Source organism: Phyllobates terribilis, unplaced genomic scaffold, assembly GCF_046119375.1.
Source record: "Phyllobates terribilis strain yellow unplaced genomic scaffold, ASM4611937v1 Scaffold_12__6_contigs__length_324123572, whole genome shotgun sequence".
Taxonomy (NCBI): Eukaryota; Metazoa; Chordata; class Amphibia; order Anura; family Dendrobatidae; genus Phyllobates; species Phyllobates terribilis.
In genome coordinates, this window is record NW_027362772.1 from 276,649,198 (window position 1) to 276,671,536 (window position 22,339).

The following is a 22,339-nucleotide window of genomic DNA, read 5'->3' on the forward strand; positions in this document are numbered from 1 at the left end:
CAAATGAACTTCCAATATGGTGCCAGCCAGAGTATTGCCCAAAGAGTGCCAGTCAGCGGGTACCAATATCGGAAAAACTACTGCTGTTCCTGGATGGAAATATGTAAACCCTTTGGCCCCGATTAATCATGACTGGCATTTTGTACATCATTTTTGATGAAGAGTGTGCTGGAGAATGATTCATTTGTGCCTCCATGAATTTGGTGTATGCTTCAGCTATCACTCTAATTTTTTTGGTGTAAATTATGATGGATTTGTTGGAACAACCATGATGACCCTTCCTGGAAAAACTCTGCCTTTTTATCAACAAATTGACAAAGTTGGTCAAGACTGGTGTAAAAACACCAAAAAATTGAAAAATTTTGGTGCAACCATGAGTTGCCCAAAAATTTGGTGACATCTCAAGCAGTTTTACATCGGAAAAGTGGTGAAATCTGCTTGAAGATTTGGGGTCTATGACTCTGTTCGGTTTGGGTGGAGTAGTCAGCGATCACTATAGGACCACTCTAGATGTACCTTCTCTGTACAAAAAATGTAATTTCACAAGATAGTTGTGGATATTTGTACATTCACTTACAGACTTCTTAGAATACTTTTATTCTGTCCATCTGTTGGAAATATGATGGAAACTGCCAGTAATTATTGGTCAGACTTATTTGAATAAAACTTTGCTCAGTAAGTCCACGTTCTTCATCGGTATTAAAATACTGCCATAAATAGGAGAACATTAACCACAAATTTGCTAGTAATATCGTGGAGCCGTGACTCCGTGCCATAGCTGCACGCTGTACTTGTACGAAGGATTTTAACAAAGTGGACAGTCAACTGCAACAGATATCATTTCTTCTCTTCGGAATCTTGGTTTCTCAATCTGCACCACAATGATTTTTGGTTGGATTCTTGGCATCATCTTCTACCTTCTTCACGTCTGTTCAGGTAAGTCCAGTGTAAATGTTAAGTTCAGACTAAGCATTCTCTCCATCATTAATGAGAACCAGAAATGAACCCCGGAACTGAGGACTTGGTAAATGTTCTTGGATGTGTCCTCCTTGGGAGAATAAAATGGTTCCATATCCTGTGGCTCTCTTTATGGACCATTCTTCTTGCAGATGTCGTACAGATTATCTGTTTAGGATGGGACAAGCTCTTTTGGTGGCCAAGACAGGTGTTTCCCACCACAGTTGGTTCCTGAAGTTCAGCAGACAAATGGACAATCATTATTACTACTTGTTTCCTAGTTCCACCATTCTCCACCAATCCCACCACTTACTTTGCCCAGTGCTGGTGGTCACACATGACCAGTAGTTCAGTAGAAGCACCCAGATCCTCTTGTACATGGGCATCAAAGTAATTTTGCTATTTCGTAGGCCAACAAAAAAGATTCAGTGCACTAGAAGAGTCATGTTCTCACGAAGCAGTAAATTCACTCAGTCAATGTTCTTCTCAAGAAGTTTTCATCTACTGTATAGCCGTACCATCCGGATTTGTTTTCTTGTGTCTTGATTGATGGCAACTGATGGTAAAACAGCATCAGTTGTCGTCAATGTTTTTCAACAGTTTCTATAACAAAACTGTGGAGGCAGATCAAAAAAACACAAAATGGGACATTTCCTGATCCGGCTCCTTCAAGGGTATGGTGCAACAGCAGATACACCAAATCGGTGCTTCATTGTCATCCCTGAGCGAAAAAAGGCTGAATGGCTGGATATGTGGAAAAGAGGACCATAAAAAGTATGGAAACACAATAATATGAATATTGCAACTAAAAAAATCCAACAACAAAAAATATATTCATAGTGGAGCAAACTCTGTGTACATAATAGTTTATGGCAGAGCTTACAGGGATGGATCCTCGGCAGCTCAAACATTTAATCAACCGTGGGTGACATCTGCATGGTGGTTTCCATGTTATCTTCATATTTATGTGGGTTTCCTACAACACTCCAAAAAAACAAATTAATAAATTCAGTCTCCTTCTAAAATTATCCCTAGCGTCCATGTGTCTGGAGCAAAGAAATTACATTCTTACCCTGGGAACAACAAACATGTGAATGGTGACAATTAGTGCTGAGCGAGCACAAAATGCTCGGGTACTCGAAGCTCGGACCGAGCTCACCGTGATACTCGGGTGCTCAACCCGAGCAACGAGCCCAATGTTAGTCTATGGGAGACCGGAGCATTTTTGCGGCGGCACCCCCGGTAGTCTGCAGAAAGCCTAAAAAGTGCCCAAAACGATAGTGACAGTGCTCAAATGACATGGGGACAGCATGGGGATCGCCTCAGGAAGCATTTCTGACCCCCAGGTCACTGCTGTCAACAACGTGGTCAGAGGTATTAAGCCACTTTTACGGTCTCACAATAAAACGTTCAAAAACGAAACTGAAACTGCTTTCCTGTGAAATATGTTAAGGAACATCCTTTCCAGGGTAAAGACTTGTGTATAAGGTAAAATAAATAACCAAAAACAAAAATACTCCTCCATACCTTGGGCTATATTCACAAGTATTATTTTTTTGCGTTTTTGCAATTTTGTATTGCTTTCAACCGTGACAAATGCATTTACCGGGAAATGTCATTTTAACATTTTACAACCTTATCTGGCCATGTGCTGTGTGATACATGCATACAGTGCTGAAAAGACATGGGAACAGCATGGGGAAGACCCCTGGAATCATCTCTGACACCCAGGTCACTGCGTAAAAGTGTGCCCATCAGAAGTGATCCTAGCTGCATCAGAAGATGCAGACTTGTAACTATCCCTGTGCAAGTCCTTGTCCCAGGGCAGTGTTCAATTGTACCTCCCCCATTCCTTGCAATGCAAGCGCAAGTATGCAGCCTGCCACCCACCCACCCCCAGGCTGCAATACCATACTGCTAGCTTGCACTTGAAATTGGGCCTTTTAGGCATGTGGAGGCGGAATCTGGCCACCACGTCATGGCTGTGTCGGCGGCCGGGTGTCCACGCTTGGTCCCCAGCCACCAGGGGGCAGCTTGGTGTCCATACTCGGTCCCCAGCCGCCCCTATTTGTCCCGGTAACCTTCCTCACACTATTCTTAGCCTTGCCTGCTTTAGGGCAGCATTGGCCGAACCCACCAGACAACCAGACTCCTCCGGTGGGCCCTGGCTTCTCCATCAGGGGAGTTGAGAGTGCCAAGGTGAGGAGCATGATGATGATGATAGAAGTTAGCATCTGCTTTGTTTTCTTGGAATGCAAGCGTAAGTGTGCAGCCTGCCACCCACCCACCCCCAGGCTGCAATACCATACTGCTAGCTTGCTTGCACTTGAAATGAGGCCTTTTAGGCTTGTGGAGGCAGACACCGGCCACCATGTCATGGCTGCGTCGGCGGCCTGGTATCCATACTCAGTCCCCAGCCGCCCGGCGGCTGGGTGTCCAAACTTGGTCCCCAGCCGCCCCTATTTGTCCCGGTGCGCCTTATACACAAGCGCGCATACCAAAACATTACCTATGCCCTCCCCAGTGCATTTAGTGGGAAGGACAGCCTAACCATAAACAAGTGGACAAGTGAATGTGGCCAGGGATGGTCCATATCACTGATGCCTTCACACTGGGTTAATATTGTGGTAGCCGGGACACAGTTGGACACTGGGATGCAACACGTCCTCCAGACATAGAGGATTGCGGGTCCTGGGTCAATCATGCTTCAACACAAAGTTCAGAAGGTAGACAGCAGCAGTGATCGGCCTCCTACACAACGAGTAAATTATTCATGATCATGAGGCCATCCGTCTCCTTAGCTTTCTGTTCCTTGGAATGCAAGCGCATGTATGTAGTAGCGGCTAGGCCTGAGGTGGTCAGCGTTTTGGCGCATACCCTACCTCCTCCGAGGATTGCTGGATGTTTTCCTGCTACTATCCCAGTTCTATGACTCCCGTTAAAACAAAGCTTCAGGTGATGAATGATGGATGAGGTGGTGGCAAAGGAGAAAGAGCAGGAGGAACAGGGACCATTCACATCAATATCAGGCCAGTCAACCACATATGTCTTGTAGGATATGTTTCTGTACCAAAAGGAGCGGTTCGGCTACACAGTTATAGGGCATACAGTGAGTGCAATGCCTACCAAAAATTTTGAAGCACTCCAATGCCCCTTGGAAGTGACATGGAGGTCAGAGGGCCTTAACTAAACAGTTTTTTCCATTTATAGCAACAGGGTCTCCTGTACACTGTTGGCCTAAGCAGTGAATGGCAGGCTTTCCAAAAATTATGAGGAACTGCAATGCCCCTTGAAACAGACGTGGATTACAGCGTACTAAAAACCTTCTACCCATTATTGGGGAGTGGGTCTTCCTTAGTGTTCGCCTATGCATTGAAAAGAAAAAGCTGACTAAAATTAGGAGGAAATGCAATGCCCGTTGGAAGAGTCGTGTAGGATAGAGTTAATTAAAAACAACATATCAATGCCCCTTGGAAGAGCTGTAGAGTTCAGAGTGGTTAAACAAGACGGTTTTAATGCCCCTTGGAAGAGACGTGGAGGTCACAGTAGCTTAACAAGACAGTTTCAATGCCCCTTGGAAGAGTGGTGGAGGTCACAGTGGAATAAAAAGACAATATCAATGCCCCTTGGAAGAGTGGTGGAGGTCGCAGTGGAATAAAAAGACAATATCAATGCCACTTGGAAGAGTGATGGAGGTTGCAGTAGAATAAAAAGACAATATCAATGCCCCGTGGAAGAGACGTGGAGGTCACAGTAGCTTAACAAGATAGTTTTAATGCCCCTTGGAACAGTGGTGGAGGTCGCAGTGGAATAAAAAGACAATATCAATGCCCCTTGGAAGAGTGGTGGAGGTCTAGTGGAATAAAAAGACATTATCAATGCCCCTTGGAAGAGTGGTGGAGGTCGCAGTAGAATAAAAAGGCAATATCAATGCCCCGTGGAAGAGACGTGGAGGTCACAGTAGCTTAACAAGATAGTTTTAATGCCCCTTGGAACAGTGGTGGAGGTCGCAGTGGAATAAAAAGACAATATCAATGCCCCTGGGAAGAGTGGTGGAGGTCGCAGTGGAATAAAAAGACAATATCAATGCCCCTTGGAACAGTGGTGGAGGTCGCAGTGGAATAAAAAGACAATATCAATGCCCCTTGGAAAAGTGGTGGAGTTCGCAGTGGAATAAAAAGACAATATCAATGCCCCTTGGAAGAGACGTGGAGGTCACAGTAGCTTAACAAGACCGTTTTAATGCCCCTTGGAAGAGTGGTGGAGGTCGCAGTGGAATTAAAAGACAATATCAATGCCCCTGGGAAGAGTGGTGGAGGTCGCAGTGGAATAAAAAGACAATATCAATGCCCCTTGGAAGAGTGGTGGAGGTCGCAGTGGAATAAAAAGACAATATCAATGCCCCGTGGAAGAGACGTGGAAGTCACTGTAGCTTAACAAGACGATTTTAATGCCCTTTACAAGAGCCATGCAGTACAGCATATTAAAAACATTATTCCCATTATGGGGGAGAGGGTCTCCCATAGTCTTTGCCTATGCCTTCCAAGCAAAAGCTGCCAAAAATTAGGTTGAAGGAACTTGCAATGCCCTGTACAAGAGCCATGCAGTATAGCATATTAAAAACATTATTCCCATTATGGGGGAGTGGGTCTCCCATAGTCTTTGCCTATGCCTTCCAAGCAAAAGCTGCCAAAAATTAGGACGGAGGAACTTGCAATGCTGGCAACACGGACCATGGTCACCCTGGTGGTATAGCGGTGGTGGAGGCTGAGGATAAGGAGAAGAGCAAAAAACAGCCGAAATGAGGAAGCGTATACCCATGTGTGGGTGTGAAGCGGTGCATGGGAATACACCTCCCGAAACAACAGAGTGGATTTGACTTTATGCTACTCTGCTGTCATTTGGTGGTGAAGAGAAGTCGGGCCCAATCCAGCCCTTGTTCATTTTGATAAGGGTCAGCTTGTCAGCATTGTCAGTTGACAGACGAGTGCGCTTATCAGTTAAAATTCCCCCAGCGGCACTAAAAACACGCACCGATAGCACGCTAGCGGCAGGGCAGGCTAGGACCTCCAAGGCGTACAGAGCGAGTTCATTCCAAGTGTCCAGCTTGGATACCCAATAATTAAAAGGCACAGGGGAATCACTGAGGACGCTGTTACGGTCGGCAAGGTACTCCCTCACCATCTTTTGAAACTTTCCACTCCTTGTGAGAGTACACCTGCGCCTCAGGGCCTGTAAGCTGGGCGGGTCTCAGAAAACTGTCCCAGAACGTTGACAATGTTCCCCTGCCTCTGCTGGATTGGAGTTGCGTCTCTCTCGCCTGTACGCCTTGGTTGGTCAACGAACTGTGACCTCTGCTACTAGTGTGTTCAGATGGGAATTTTTTTAACAGTTCTGCAGCAAGGGCCTTCTGGTACTGCCCCATTTTTGTAGACCTCTCCACCTCAGGAATAAGAGAGTGAAAGTTCTCCTTGTAGCGGGGGTCTAAAAGTGTCACCAACCAGTAATGACTGTCACCCAACATTTTGACAACGCGAGGGTCACGGTTAAGGCAGCGTAACATAAAGTCAGTCAGCCATGCGTGCCAGACTAGTAACGGGCAAGACTTCTGTGACCTCACCAAGATGACGACTGACCATGCTCTCCTCCTCCTCCTCCCCCTCCCCCCTGTCCTCAGGCCACCCACGCTGAACCAACGGTATGACAGTTTTACAGGTACTACCGTCTACATCGCATGATACCAGCTCCTGTTCTTCCTTCTCCTCCTCCTCTCCCTCATTGTCCCCCAATGCACGTTGGGATGAGATGAGGCTGGGCTGTGTGTAATCGCCCGCTACGGCTTCTTGATCCATCTCATCATACTCTGGCTGCAATGCCTCCTCTTTAATTCTCTGCACAGAGCGTTGGAAAAGACAGACAAGTGGGATGCTGAAGCTAATGACGGCGTCATCGCCACTCACCATCTTGGTGGACTCCTCAAAGTTTGTCAGGATGGTACATATGTCAGACATTCAGGTCCACTCCTGAGGTCTTATGTGTGGAGTCTGACCTGAATATCGACGGCCTAGTTGCAGCTGGTACTCCACAACTGCTCTCTTCTGCTCACAAATCCTTTGCAACATGTGGAGGGTAGAGTTCCAACATGTGGGGACATCACACACCAGTCGGTGTGCTGGAAGCTGCAAACGCTGCTGCAACACAGCAAGGGCGGCGGAAGCTGTAGCCGACTTCCGTAAAATGAGCTGACAGGTGGCGTACTTTGACAAGCAGATCTGGCAACTCGGGGTACGATTGAAGAAACCGCTGAAGCACATGAGCCAGGCATGGTACGTGTGTGATCTCGCCTCGCCTCAGAGCCGCCACCAGGTTACAGCCATTGTCACACACGACCATGCCTGGATGTAGGTTCAGCGGTCTCAGCCACAGATCTGCCTAATCTTTCACAGCTGTCCACAACTCACAAGCAGTGTGAGGTTTATCACCTAAGCTTATGAGTTTCAGCACAGCCTGTTGTCGCTTGGCTGAGGCAGTACTGCAGTGCTTCCAGCTTGTAACTGATGTGGTGATATCTGAGATGGAGGCTGAACATGAAGAGAAGGAGGATGATGCGCAGGAGCTGTACACTGTGGGGGCAACTCTGACTGACATAGGGCCCGCAATCCTCGGTGTGGGGAGGATGTGTTCCGTCCCAAGGTCCGACTGGGTCCCGGCTTCCACTATATTTACCCAGTGTGCCGTTAGGGAGATGTACCGTCCCTGGCCACAAGCACTTGTCCACGTGTCCGTTGTCAGGTGGACTCTCCTAGTAACTGCGTTGTTGAGGGCACGGCAGATGTTTTGGGACACGTGCTTGTGTAGTGCGGGGATGGCACACCAGGCAAAATAGTGTCGGCTGGGGACCGAGTACCGAGGGACGGCCACTGCCATAAGATTGCGGAAGGATTCCGTCTCCACCAGCCTAAAAGACAGCATTTTCAACGCAAGCAGTCGTGAAATGTGCAAATTTAGGACTGTGGCCTGTGGGGCGTTGGCTGCGAATTTGCGCTTTAGTTCAAAGGTCTGGGATATGGACAATTTAACGCTGCGGTGGGACGTGGACGTGGACGTTGATGCTGTTTCTTGAGAAACTGCCATAACAAGTGAAGACGGAGAGGAGGGGGCATCTTTGCATGCAGTATGGACAGGGGATTGCCTTGCACGCACAACAGGGGGTTCTCTTTAATGTTGAGCCACCCCCGTAGTGTTCGAGTTCGGTTCGGTTCGTCGAACACCCGTGTGTTCGCCGAACTGTTCGTCGAACTGTTCGTCGAACACCTTCGAACACCGTTAAAACCAATGGCAGGCAAACAAAAACACATAGAAACACATAGAAAACACCTTCAAAGGTGTCCAAAAGCTGACAAACTGCTCAGAAGACATAACTAACACATGGAAAAGTGACAAGTACATATAGTCATGCGAAAATAAAAGAGGTGGAGGAGTAAAAGGAGGGGGAGACACAGATATAGGCATGTCATGCCCTTCTAAAATCCAAAAAGTGAGAAGCCGACACAGCCAGTCCGCTCCTGCCCGTGCCACCTCCGTGTCGCCGGGTTTGTGCCAGAGCCGCGGTGAACCCTGACGGCCAGCCCCCCTCTCCCAATACTGGTGCCTGTGACGCGCCCCCTGGGACATATTCCGTTTTGAGGGGAATACCCGGCACCGGATCAGATGGGGGGGGTTGTAGTCTCCGAGCGGCTGTGACCCGGTCCCGTGCCCAGGGCGTCAAGCTCAGGGTTATGTGGCAGTCTTTACTGATGTTATTAAAGTTCGTTGTGTCGACTACGCCACCCGTTGTGATGCGGTCACTGTGGCCGCCGCTGCAGCAGGGTCCCCTGAGGCTGATGGTGGATGCGCAGCTTGGTGGGATAACCCCCAACGGGAGGGGTATAGCCTCAGAGGGGACAGGCGCAGAGGATGGGGGTTGTGGTGGTGCGGTGCAGCCGGTAATGATGACAGACTCGGGTAGTGCAGTTAAGGGTCTTTACTTACTGCAGATGTTCCTGGTCACTCTAGCTCCAAGTGACCTCCCGAGCCGTGCTGCGTCCACCAGGTCCTGGATCCGGCCAACCCCCAAACAAGTCCGGAGCGTGGCCCTGAGCTCTCCCTCTGTCCTTCCTTCAGCCGTCCCCACCAGTGATCCGCCTAGGTCCAGCTCCCTCGGGCCTTCTGTGGGGCAACCTTTGGCCTCAGGTTCCCTGACCCTTCATGTGGTAAGCCTTCAGGGTGGATGTAGTGGGTGGCCGTGGCAGATGCTGCCCACAGCCTCCGGTCTCTGGCTAGGGATGTGTTTTCTGCCCCCACCAGTTTGGGTTCCGGTACCCTTGTGCTGACTCCTCACCCGGTGATCTGATTTGGGTTCTTGGGTCCCTTCTTTGTCCCCCTCTGGGTCTTTCTGTACTCCACTCTCTCTCCAGGGCTGTTGTTTCTTTCTCTCTCTTGCTGCAGGCTTGTCCTCTGCATCTGACTTCCTCTCTGCGTCTGACCCTGATTCTAGATGGTGCCCACCTTATATATCCCTCTATGTGTGAGCTCAGGTGACCAGCACCCAATGAGCTCCTACCACTACCCAGACTGCTCCCCCTATCTGCCCCTACACTACATGGGATGTTCCTCCCCCCTCCCACTCCAGCCAGGAACAGGCTCGGTCGCACCTGCACATTTCTAAGTGGGAGTGCCGTCGGCCTGCTCCTCTGGAATGGGATGTATGTAGTGCATGCAGTCTATCTGAGCTCAGTTCCACACTCCTTCCTTACCCGGGAGTGGAATATCACACCTCTGGGTTGAGGTGCAATACCCCTGTAGCAGCCGAATCCTCAGGGTGCTACATTCCCCCCTGGTAAATCACAGCACGTCCTCGGGCTGCAAAGACAAAAAACACCAAAACATACAAATTTTTATAAACATGTAAAACACATAAAACATATATATATAAAACTTTCTCGTCGTCTTTTTCTTTCTTCCTCCTCTGGTCACCGTGCAACTCGTGACCAGGTAGAGTGCGACAGTCTTTTGTAAAACAGTTTCCCAAATAAAACCGGTAGGGGGCGCTTTAGCAAGCGCAACTATGTACAGGGAAATTTTGGCCGTTCTCAGTCCCCGGCCAGGTAGGGGGAAAGGGATGGCTGCTCACAGTCCTCAGCCTGGTATGGTAAGGGTTACAGGTAACAGTTCGCTGGTCCCAACGGGGACTATTTTAGCAGCAACAACAGTTCCAGTTTCAGTTTCAGTTCCGATTCACTGTGCCCCGACAGGCAACTATATACAGTCTCCTGCTCTGCCGCACTCAACGGCGTCTGCCTCCTGCTCTTATCTTACGGCTGGTGGTTTCTTCAGACCCGTCCGGGTCCTCTTGCTCCTCCTCCTCGCACCGCAACTCCTCCTCCGTCAAGCGATGCACGTGGAGGGCGTAAGGTCCCTTGGCACACTTGTGCCGGGTGAACGTTACCTCATCACCGACGTAGAGGTCACGGCCTTTGTGACCCTCTGGCAGGTGGGACTCGACGTCCCGTCGTGTGACGAAGACGTCACCCATGGTGTTCCGGTCCCTTATGAAGCCCCACCCATGCTGCGCATTAAACTTTATTACCGTCCCGATGGTACGGGGACGATCTGCTGCACGGGGGTCCCTTCTGGTCCGACTCTTTTGCTCCGCGCTGCGGGTCTGGGCCCATTGCTCTTTGGCCTGCCTCTCCTCCCGCTCTCTCTTGAACTCTGCCAGCTGTTGACGGCAACACTCTGTGCGCGCTGCTGCAGCTGCCCGAGTCTCTCCGGTGAACCCCATCAGATCTTCTCCCTTGGGGTCCCACGCAAATTGAGCCTCTTCTAGGGGAGGCGAGACCCGAGTCACGGGCTTTGGAGCCGGGATCAGGGGCTCACACAGGGGACCTAGTTGCTTCTGCCGCTCCAGCTCCAAGAATCCTTCGGGCCAGATGAAAGGCCGACCGTCCGGCCACGTTAGCTGGCTGAAGGGGTCCTCTCCCAGATGTGGCACCCTAGGTATTACGGGCGCGGGCGCGGTGGTGGTGGCGCCCGGGTTGCCCAGGCCTTGCGGCCAGGCCTGGGGCACCTGGAAGGTGAAGGGCACCGTTAGGACGGCGGCGCCCTGGGTTACCTGGCCTTGCGACCAGGCCGGAGGCTCCGCGGAGGTAGATGGCTCTGCTTTGGATGCGGCGCCCGGAAATGCTAGGCCCTGTGACCAGGCCGGAGGCTCCTCTTCCGGCGCCACGCTCCGGGTCACGATGCGTGACGTCATCGGGGTCGCGACGGCGGCTTCCGGTCGGGGCCTAGTCGGTGGCGATGTCATGGCGGTCTCGGGTACGGCCGGGGGACCTTCGGGCTCTGCGACGGGGAGCTGGGGCAGGTAAGCGGTCTTCCGGTATGGGGTATAGGCATCCCCCTTACCTGCTGCCATGCGTCTCGCTCCCTCTTCTGCGCCGTCTCCGGCCTTGGGTCCTCCCGCGTCATCCGCAGAGGTAGTCGGTGTCTTCTTCCAAGGGAGCGGGTTCCGTGGGCGGATTCCAGCTTGCTGGGCCATCTCCCGGCCCCACTCCGCCAGGATCTCCCTCTGCACTCGGGCCATCCTTCCCGCGAGGCCCTCCAGGGCACTCCGCGCGCACTCCCGATCTCGGGGAAGCTGCGCCAGGATCTCCGCTAAGCCTAGCGGGGTTGTTGACTCCAGCAGGCTCCTGACCATCGGGTCGGTGCTGCTCTGCTCTGCTTCCGGCAGGCTCCTGGCCAGCGGGCCGGTGCTGCTCTGCTCTCCTCCTTCTTCCTCCAGCAGGCTCCTGGCCAGCGGGCCGGTGCTGCTCTGCTGCCGCTCCATTCCCGGGTCCACTCTTTCTCTCCTCGACTCCGGGTGAGCTTCTCCGCTACTCCTCATTAGACCTCTTGCCTCCGGGTGCGCTCGTTCTACACTGCTCCAGGCGACACCCATCTTCTCTCCTTTCTTTCGTCTCCTCCCACTTCGAGGGCGGTCCCGGGGCAACTCGGTGACTGTCAGCTCCAGGGGGAGTTCTTTCACGCTGACAGACACCTCCAGCATCACAGTCTCTGTTGGTGGGGGCGGTTTCCACTTTTGGCGCCATTTTCTGTCCTGGCCCACGATGGGAGGTGGCCTCTTGCCCTCCTTTGGCACGCCCATAATGGCGTCCGCTGCTCTTCCAAGGCGGGAAATCTGCGGTTTTGGCGGGAATCGCTTCCCAGTGGCGGGAAACTCTGCAGATGGCGGGAACAAGCTGGAAATGGCGGACAATCGGCGGGAAACGACTGGTGATGGAGTCCGATGGCGTGGACCCTCCGGAACCGGCGGGAGACTTCTTTCTGAGGTAAACTTGCACTTTTCTTCAGGCACGCAGTACCCGGGTGTTGCGGGCACGTAATCCTGCCGACTACGCCAAAGTTGACGCGCCCCCTGGGACATATTCCGTTTTGAGGGGAATACCCGGCACCGGATCAGATGGGGGGGGTTGTAGTCTCCGAGCGGCTGTGACCCGGTCCTGTGCCCAGGGCGTCAAGCTCAGGGTTATGTGGCAGTCTTTACTGATGTTATTAAAGTTCGTTGTGTCGACTACGCCACCCGTTGTGATGCGGTCACTGTGGCCGCCGCTGCAGCAGGGTCCGCTGAGGCTGATGGTGGATGCGCAGCTTGGTGGGATAACCCCCAACGGGAGGGGTATAGCCTCAGAGGGGACAGGCGCAGAGGATGGGGGTTGTGGTGGTGCGGTGCAGCCGGTAATGATGACAGACTCGGGTAGTGCAGTTAAGGGTCTTTACTTACTGCAGATGTTCCTGGTCACTCTAGCTCCAAGTGACCTCCCGAGCCGTGCTGCGTCCACCAGGTCCTGGATCCGGCCAACCCCCAAACAAGTCCGGAGCGTGGCCCTGAGCTCTCCCTCTGTCCTTCCTTCAGCCGTCCCCACCAGTGATCCGCCTAGGTCCAACTCCCTCGGGCCTTCTGTGGGGCAACCTTTGGCCTCAGGTTCCCTGACCCTTCATGTGGTAAGCCTTCAGGGTGGATGTAGTGGGTGGCCGTGGCAGATGCTGCCCACAGCCTCCGGTCTCTGGCTAGGGATGTGTTTTCTGCCCCCACCAGTTTGGGTTCCGGTACCCTTGTGCTGACTCCTCACCCGGTGATCTGATTTGGGTTCTTGGGTCCCTTCTTTGTCCCCCTCTGGGTCTTTCTGTACTCCACTCTCTCTCCAGGGCTGTTGTTTCTTTCTCTCTCTTGCTGCAGGCTTGTCCTCTGCATCTGACTTCCTCTCTGCGTCTGACCCTGATTCTAGATGGTGCCCACCTTATATATCCCTCTATGTGTGAGCTCAGGTGACCAGCACCCAATGAGCTCCTACCACTACCCAGACTGCTCCCCCTATCTGCCCCTACACTACATGGGATGTTCCTCCCCCCTCCCACTCCAGCCAGGAACAGGCTCGGTCGCACCTGCACATTTCTAAGTGGGAGTGCCGTCGGCCTGCTCCTCTGGAATGGGATGTATGTAGTGCATGCAGTCTATCTGAGCTCAGTTCCACACTCCTTCCTTACCCGGGAGTGGAATATCACACCTCTGGGTTGAGGTGCAATACCCCTGTAGCAGCCGAATCCTCAGGGTGCTACACCTGTCCGCTGGTGGGTCGAGCGAGCCCCCCTGTGGTGGAGGCAGCTCTAAGCTTTTTAATTTAAATTGTCTCTCTAATTTGAATGAATACACTTTAAATCCATTTACAAGGATCTATTGGAGGGCAAGTCTCATGCCAGCAGCCGCGGTAATTCCAGCTCCAGTAGCGTCCACTAAAGCTGCTGCAGTTAAAAAGCTTTTATAAGGATCGAGCTCGGCTGTCCACCGCAAGGCATCCTACTGCCAGTCCCAGCCCCTATGCCTTGGGGTGCCTCCTGATGCTCTTCACTAAGTATCCCATGGTCCCGAAGCATTTCCTTTGAAAAAATTAAGTGTCTAAACTACAGGTGGTGCAGCTTGCTTAACAGCCGGGATAATCCGCTCACTAGCAGACACTGCTACTAGGCACAAAGTATTTCCTGGGCTAGATGCAGTTAAAAATTTGTAATTAGATACTCTCGTTGGATGCTGAGAAAGCATTCCATAGAGTCTCCTGGCACGCCATATATGATTCTCTTAAAAAGCTTGGGGTAGGGGTCTAGGGGACCCTTTTATAGCCAAAATCACGGCCCTGTATCGCAATACGTCACCTAGGCTGAAGATAAATGGAACTGTAGCACCCTGAGGGCTCGGTTGCTACAGACGTATTGCACCTCACCCAGAGGTGTGATATCTCACTCTCAGGTAAGGATGGAGTGTGGATCAGGACCCGACACCTGCATGCATTACACCACATTGCCGTGGGGCAGGGCGACCAATATGCCCCTGAGATGGGCACGACAGTCCCTGTCCCTGGCTGGAGTGGGGGGAGGGAACACTGAGGAAGGGGAACCCTGTAGTGCAGGAGCAGGGAGGAAGCAGTTCCTGGGTGCATTGAGAAGGGAGTATAAAAGGTGGGCACCATCTTAGTTCAGTGCAGAGAAGTCTGAGCAGAAGTGGCAGGGAGCAGGGGCTCTGCATGAGCTCTGCTCCGGAGGCGGGCCTAGTAACAGAGGCCCAGGCCTGGAAGAGGGAGAAGGAAGGAAGAGGAGCGGAGAAGGCTCCAGGAACGAGGAATGAAGGGATCCCAGGGGTGCGGACGGGCGAGTCGCCACCGCACGCCCGAATCCACCTGCGTGGAGGGGTCAGGCCAAAGGGGGAGACCGGTCCCCGAACTAGTGGAGGCAGGAAACGACCCTCAGCTAGAAACCGGAGGCTCTGACATTTTATGTGGCGCAGCCCCTCGCTACACCCGCTAGGAAGGCACCACATAGGGTCAGGGAAACTGGCGCCAAGTTTACCAAGAGGAGGCCCGAGGCAGCCGGACAGAAGTGTTGGTAAGAAAGGCCAGACAAAGGACACACAAAGGGGGTCCTGTGAAGTGCTCCAAAGTTATCTGGGAGTTGTCTGAGCCCCTCACCTGGTGAGCACAGTACGACGTGGGCAGCCGTTACCTGCAGACGTGGTCTGGATAATAAGAACTGTGAGTAAAGGCCCTGAACTGCATCACTGACTCCGTGTCGTTACTGCTGCTGCCCTGCATCATCACCCCCATCCTCCGCATACACTGCCCTGAGGCTATACTCCTCCCGTGGGGAGTTATGCTACGCTCTGCTGCACCCACAACACCAGCCTCAGTGGTCTGCCCTGTAGCGGCGGTTCACTCTGACCGCAATCCACGGGTGGCGTAGTCGGACATTTAAACATGAAAACCACATAAATAGTTCCGCCACTGGTTTGACCGCCCTGAGCCACGGAACTGGGTCGCCGCCACGAAGACTACAACCACCAGCATCCACCAAAAAGGGTCCGGCTCCGGGTGTCCCAAGGCCCAGGGGGTGCGTCAGAACATTTTCATCACCTTTCACAATCACCAATGGGACAAGGCAGTGATGTCCTCTGTCCCCTCTCTTATACATCCTAGTGACGGAGCACCTGCTCTCATCAATTCGCCATAACCCCAATATTAGGTGGATTGAGGTGGGAGGCACCGAGTACAAGTGCTCTCTATTTGCTGATGATGTCCTAGTATATATCACTCAATCACATATATCCATCCATGCTGTTATGGCTGAAATAGATCACTTTGTTACATGGTAAAATTTTAAAATCAATGCAGCGAAGTCTGAGGCCCTCGATGTCTCCCTCCCCAAATCCATATAGGATTCCATCCAGTCCAACTTTCCCTTTGCCTGGCCCTCACAGGGTATCAAATACTTAGGAATTCCTATTCATAGAGACCTCTCCCATCTATGTTATCTTAATTTTGGGCCCTTTATTGAACAACTCCATACAGACCACGGTTGGCAAGTTAGAACTGTAAGATTCACTACGTGAACCACTGGTGTTTTGTGGAAAAGCACATGTACACTGCGTTCCAAATTATTATACAAAAAGTGTTTAGGAGTGATAAGGGAAGAATTTGTTTGTTTGTCAGTTAAACTCATTGATGGTGATGTGTGTCAGGGCTCTTTATATTACTGTAAGCAATTGCAGACACCTGTGCTAATTAGTTTGGCAGGTGTGTCCAATGAAAGGCAAGACTACTTAAGAAGGCTCTCTCACATTATTAAGCAGCCTACATTTTCTGCCAAAATGGGAAAGAAAAAGGATGTGTCGGCTGCTGAGAAGCAACAAATTGTGGAGTGTTTAGGTCAAGGCATGACTACAATCAACATTGTGCGATGATCAGGATGAAGTGTCTTGGCAATCAAGAAGTATGTAGCTGATTCACAGTACACACGTGTGCGTGCTGATAAGGGCAAATTGAGGACTCTTTCCTACAGGCAATTACGTCAGGTTGAAAGAGCAGCGGCAAAAAAGCCTTGTCATAGCAGCAGACAAGTTTTTGAAGCTGCTTGTGCCTCCAACGTCCCCTGAACAACAAGATGCAGGGTCCTTCAGAGGTTTGCAGCTGTGCATGCGCCATCCTGTCGACCTCCTCTATCCACTTCACACAAGCAGAAACGGCTCCAGTGGGCCAAACATTACATGAAGACTGATTTCAAAACTGTTTTGTTCACGGATGAGTGCCGTGCAGCGCTCGATGGTCCAGATGGATGGAGTGGAGGATGGCTGGTTGATGGACACCCCACGCAAACACGGCTACAGCGCCAACAAGGAGGAGGTGGAGTAATGTTTTGGGCTGGAATCATGGGGAGAGAGATTGTCGGCCCCTTTAGGATCCCTGAAGGCGCTAAAGATGAACTCCATAATGTATGTGGATTTTCTCAAACAGCACTTCCTGCCATGGTTCAAGAAGAAGAACCGTGTATTTCACAGCAAGATCATTTTTCTGCATGATAATGCACCATCTCATGCTGCACATAAAACATCTGCATCTCTGGCTGATATGGGCATAAAAGGGGACAAACTTATGGTGTGACCCCCATGCTCCCCTGACCTCTACCCCATTCAGAACCTTTGGAGTATCATTAAAAGGAGTGTCTATGATGGCGGGAGGCAGTTCACATCTAAGCAACAGCTCTGGGAGGGTATTCTGTCCTCATGCAAAACAATTGAAGCAGAAACCATCCAAAACCTGACAAATTCAATGGACGAGAGAGTTCAGAAGCTCCTTTCGAACAAGGGGTCCTATGTGAAAATGTAACATCACCTAGAATAAAGTTTTGAGTTGAAAACTGTTTGATTTCAGTTTCTAACAACCTGCTAATGCTTATAATTTCAAAAATGACAATTTTTTTGGTCTTTATTAAAATGAAAAGGTTGATCGAAAAGTTTGGGGGATCTAAGAGTGTGGCAACCCAGTAGTCATGATTACTTCGAATTCTGACAATATGAGGGTCATGCTGCAGGTAGTGCAGCAAGAAGGCACTTATGTGCCTTGCGCATCTCGGAGCCCCAAAATTATTTTCCGGGCTAGATGCAGCTAAAAATTATTTTTAATTTTAAATCTGGTGAAGCTTTAGTATAGATGGCCTAATAGGATCAGTGCTGCACACTGCTACAAAGCCCAAATTATTTTCCAGTCAAGATACAGATAAACATGATTAGTAATTTGAAAGCTTAAAACGGTTGGTAGGGTGATTTTAACCAATCATCAAGCTTTTACTCTCCCCAGGATGACACAGGGGTAGAAAAGTCGTTTCGGATCCATGATTTGTTCATCTTTATGAACGTGAGTCTGTCTACATTATCAGTGGAGAGCCGCGTGCGCTTATCTGTCAGCACACCACCAGCAGCGCTGAACACACGTTCAGACAGAACGCTGGCTGCGGGGCATGACAAGATCTCCAAGGCGTAAGTGGCTAGCTCCGGCCATTTATCCAGATTGGAAGCCCAAAAAGAGCAAGGGTCCAGTGACACAGTCGTGGCTTCAATGTTTACTTGGAGATACTCCTGTACCATCGTCTCTAGGCGTTGACTATGTGTCAGACTTCTTGTCTCCTGTGGCCTTGCAAAGGATGGGCTAAAAAAGTGGTGAAATGATTCCGCAAAATTGATGTTACCAGCAGATACTGTGGTTCTGTTACGGTTTGAGTGCTGAACACTTGACGGTCCCACGGTTGGCAAGTTGGAACTGTGAGATTCACTACGTGCACCACTGGTATTTTGTGGAAAAGCACATGTAAGATTCTGCAACAGTCTCTGCTGATACTCCTGCATGCGTGCATCCCTTTCTATGGCAGGAATAATTTCTGCAAATTTACTTTTGTACCGGGGATCTAACAGTGTGGCAACCCAGTAGTCAGGATTATTTCTAATTCTCACAATTCGAGGGTCATGTTGCAGGTAGTGCAGCAAGAAGGCACTCATGTGTGTTGCGCATCCAGGAGCACCAAGTCCCTGTTGTGTTGGTGGCGAGGTAACAATCATGCTTCCTTCCTCTGTCCTCTCCCCCCAACCTCGCACAACAGAAATGTGATCAAGGTCTCCCTCATCTGATGAGTCTTCCATCAGTTCGTCCTCCACTTCTTCCTGGGCTCCTGCACCTTCCTCACTAGTTTGGCTGCTACCATGCGCCCTGGTAAAACCATCTCCCCCACCCTCACATGCCTGCCGCCTTGGTGCTGCCGACCGTCTGGACCTTGCAGATGTTAGCCCTTCCGCATACAACTCCTCCTCCTCTACTTCCTCCACCTCCTCTTGTGCCACCACCTGACTCCGAATTCTGTTTAACATGTGCTCCAGCATGTAAATCACCGGAATAGTCATGCTGATAATGGCATCGTCAGCAGTAAACATCTGCGTCGCCATTTCAAAACTGTGCAGAAGGGTGCATAGGTCCCTGATCTGAGACCACTCCTCCAGCGTGATTTGCCCCACCTCTGAATCTCGTTGGCCCAGGCTATACGTCAGAACGTATTGCACCAGGGCTTGTCGGTGCTGCCACAGTCGCTGCAACATGTGCAGAGTTGAATTCCACCGGGTAGGCACATCGCATTTTAGCCGGTGAAGTGGCAGGCCCAACGACTTCTGTAGAGATGTAAGTCGCTGAGCTGCGGGATGCGAACGGCGGAAGTGAGCACACAGCGACCGTGCCCTCTGCAGAAGGCCATCTAGTCTGGGATAGTGGGCTAAAAATTGCTGGACAACCAGGTTCAACACGTGAGCCATACAAGGCACGTGTGTGACATTGCCCCGGCGAAGGGCCGCACCCAGGTTTGCAGCATTGTCGCACACGGCCTTCCCTGGTTTCAGGTCCAGTGGAGACAACCATTCATGAAATTGGTTCTCCAGAGCTGACCACAACTCCTCAGCTGTGTGACTCACATTTCCCAGACATTTCAATGTAAAAACCGCCTGATGACGTTGAGCCCTACTGCCAGCATAGTAAGGAGGTGTGCAGGATCCCTTCTGCGCAGTTAGAAAGCTTGTGGCATGACCAGACAGGCTTTGGGTGCAGGTGGAAGACCGAGAGGAGGTTGAGGAGGCAGAAGCAGTGGAGGAACTTTGACATAAAGAGGATTGACGCACAACTCGTGGGGACGGCAAGACTTGGACAGCAGCCCCTTGTCCTACTGTCACCATAGTTACCCAGTGCCCAGTCAGCGACATGTAACGCCCCTGTCCATGCCTACTCGTCCAAGTGTCTGTGGTGAAATGCACCCTGTCACACACAGAGTTTCTCAAAGAAGCGGTGATGTTGTGTGCGACATGCTGGTGGAGCGCAGGCACACCTTTCTTTATGAAGTAGTGCCGACTGGGCATCTGGTACTGGGGCACTGCGACGGACATAAGGTCTCGAAAATCCTCTGTGTCCACCAGGCGGAAAGGCAGCATTTCTGTAGCCAAGAGCTTGCAGATGGTGAAATTCAACCTCTTAGCTTTCTCATGGCTAGGAGGAAATGGTCTTTTACTTGTCCACATCTGAGGGACCGAGGGCTGGCTATTGTGCTTAGACGGGGTTGATAAGGGTGTCCCCGGCAAACTGCCGGTCTGTGAGGAAGATGCAGGCGGACATGTTAGGTTGCCTTGATCCAAAGGTGGTGCTATCGATGTCGGACAGCGCTCAACACCAGCTGGTGTTACCACCTCCAAAGAAAATGATGACCTGCCAATCACGCTGGCTGTTTCGGGTAAAGAGGTGGCAGGTCTGCGCCCCAAAACAGGTGTGACTGCTGTCCCCCCAGTCACAGAGGATGAAGAGGCCGCGGATGCACAAGATATGGCAGACGGTGATTGGCCCGGCCGGCTAGGCCGCATTGTAGCACACTGAGCTTCCCACTGCAACTTATGCTTCATGTCCATGTGCCGATTCATGCATGAAGTACTCAAACTATGTATTTTTTATGGCCTCTACTTAGCTTTTGCTGACAAATGTTACAGATAACACGAGTTGGGTCATCTTTATCGATCTGAAAAAATGCCCAGGCTATGCAAGGCTTAGCACCCATGCGACCTGAAGAGCCACCACGACTTGTGGTGAGAGGCAGAGTTGTGTTTGAGGATGCAGTTGTTGACGTGCTTCCAGTACTACGTCTCTGTCCAGGAAGGCGCAACCTGACCTCGTCGTCACTAGCATCTTCCTCCACCTCCTCTGCTGACCTCATCTCTTGGCTGACTGTGGGTTGACAGTAAGTGGGATCTCCGACCTCATCATCATCACCCTGTGCGTTATCACACCCGTCGTCCTCAGAGCCAACCTGTTCCTGCCCTGACAAAAAACTAAAGTTGTCACTCCAATCAGGCATTTGAGTCTTATCATCGTCTTCCTCATTGTCTCCACCAACAGGAGTTACAGTTTGGGAATGAGGGTCTACATTATGGTCAGAACCTTCTGCGTCTGGTCCTGGATCCGACTCATAAAGATTCTGGGCATCAGTGCAGATCATTTCCTCGTCTGGATTCACAGAAGCGCTGGAGTCGACCTCTGATTCCCAGGCTATAGTATGAGTAAACAGCTCTGCAGACTCAACCATCTGTTCTACCTCATACTCAGACGGGCAGCTGGAGATTTGGGAGCTGTGAGGAAGCAAGTGCGATTTGGGTGACACCTTTGAGGACTGAAGTATTTGTGATGTTGAAGTTGATGTGGAGGAGAGCCCACTTAAAGGAGCACTTGATATCCGTTGAAGCACCTGCTGTTTTTGTGCCTCATCTGGAATTTGTAGCGATTGGCGTGGCCGTAAGAAAGGGATCTTATCACATTGTCCGCTAAAAGAAGTAGACATTTTAGTTTGGCTGGAAGATGGTCTTTCTTCTGCAGATGTTACTGTTGCTTTAACACCTACCCCACGGACACAACCTTTTTTCCCCTTCCCAACATGCCTATTCCCCTTTCCCCCAGCAGCAGGCCTTTTTCCACTCATTTTGGTGGTTAACTAATTCACAACTCTGGAGTTGTTTGCACAAAAAAACAATGGATGGTAACCGAGCAGAGCTGAGTGGCCAAACTGTGGTATTAGGCCAAAACTATTGGCTGGGTTAGATGCAGAAAAAAATTATTTTGAATTTGCAACCTGATGGAGGTCAGTATAGATGGACTAATACAAATAGTCCCACACACTGCTAGAAGCCCAAATATTTTTTCAGAGGTACTGTAGATGCAGATAAAAATTATTTTTAATTTGCAACCTGATGGAGGTCAGTATAGATGGACTAATAGACCAAGTCCCACACACTGCTAGAAGCCCAAATATTTTTTCAGAGCTAGATGCTGAAAAAAATTATTTTTAATTTGCAACCTGATGGAGGTCAGTATAGATGGACTAATAGACCAAGTCCCACACACCGCTAGAAGCCCAACTATTTTTTCAGAGCTAGATGCAGAAAAAAATTATATTCAATTTGCAACCTGCTGGAGGTCAGTATAGAAGGACTAATAGAACAAGTCCCACACACTGCTAGAAGCCCAAATATTTTTTCAGAGCTAAATGAAGAAAAAAATTATTTTTAATTTGCAACCTGATGGAGGTCAGTATAGATGGACTAATAGACCAAGTCCCACACACTGCTAGAAGCCCAAATATTTTTTCAGAGCTAGATGTAGAAAAAAATTATTTTTAATTTGCAACCTGATGGAGGTCAGTATAGATGGACTAATAGACCAAGTCCCACACACCGCTAGAAGCCCAACTATTTTTTCAGAGCTAGATGCAGAAAAAAATTATATTCAATTTGCAACCTGCTGGAGGTCAGTATAGATGGACTAATAGACCAAGTCCCACACACTGCTAGAAGCCCAAATATTTTTTCAGAGCTAAATGAAGAAAAAAATTATTTTTAATTTGCAACCTGATGGAGGTCAGTATAGATGGACTAATAGACCAAGTCCCACACACTGCT

The 22,339-nt window shown here is 50.5% G+C and overlaps 1 protein-coding gene across 1 annotated transcript in view; it reads left to right on the plus strand.

The window, feature by feature from the left end:
• The first annotated feature begins 747 nt into the window (after positions 1–747).
• LOC141171801 (5-hydroxytryptamine receptor 3A-like) overlaps positions 748–22,339 on the plus strand; it is a 52,346-nt gene continuing 30,754 nt past the window's right edge. Inside the window, exon 1 of the mRNA XM_073655438.1 lies at positions 748–936. Coding sequence (XP_073511539.1) covers positions 882–936 — 55 coding nt within the window. The 5' untranslated portion in view covers positions 748–881. The remainder of the gene's footprint in view (positions 937–22,339) is intronic.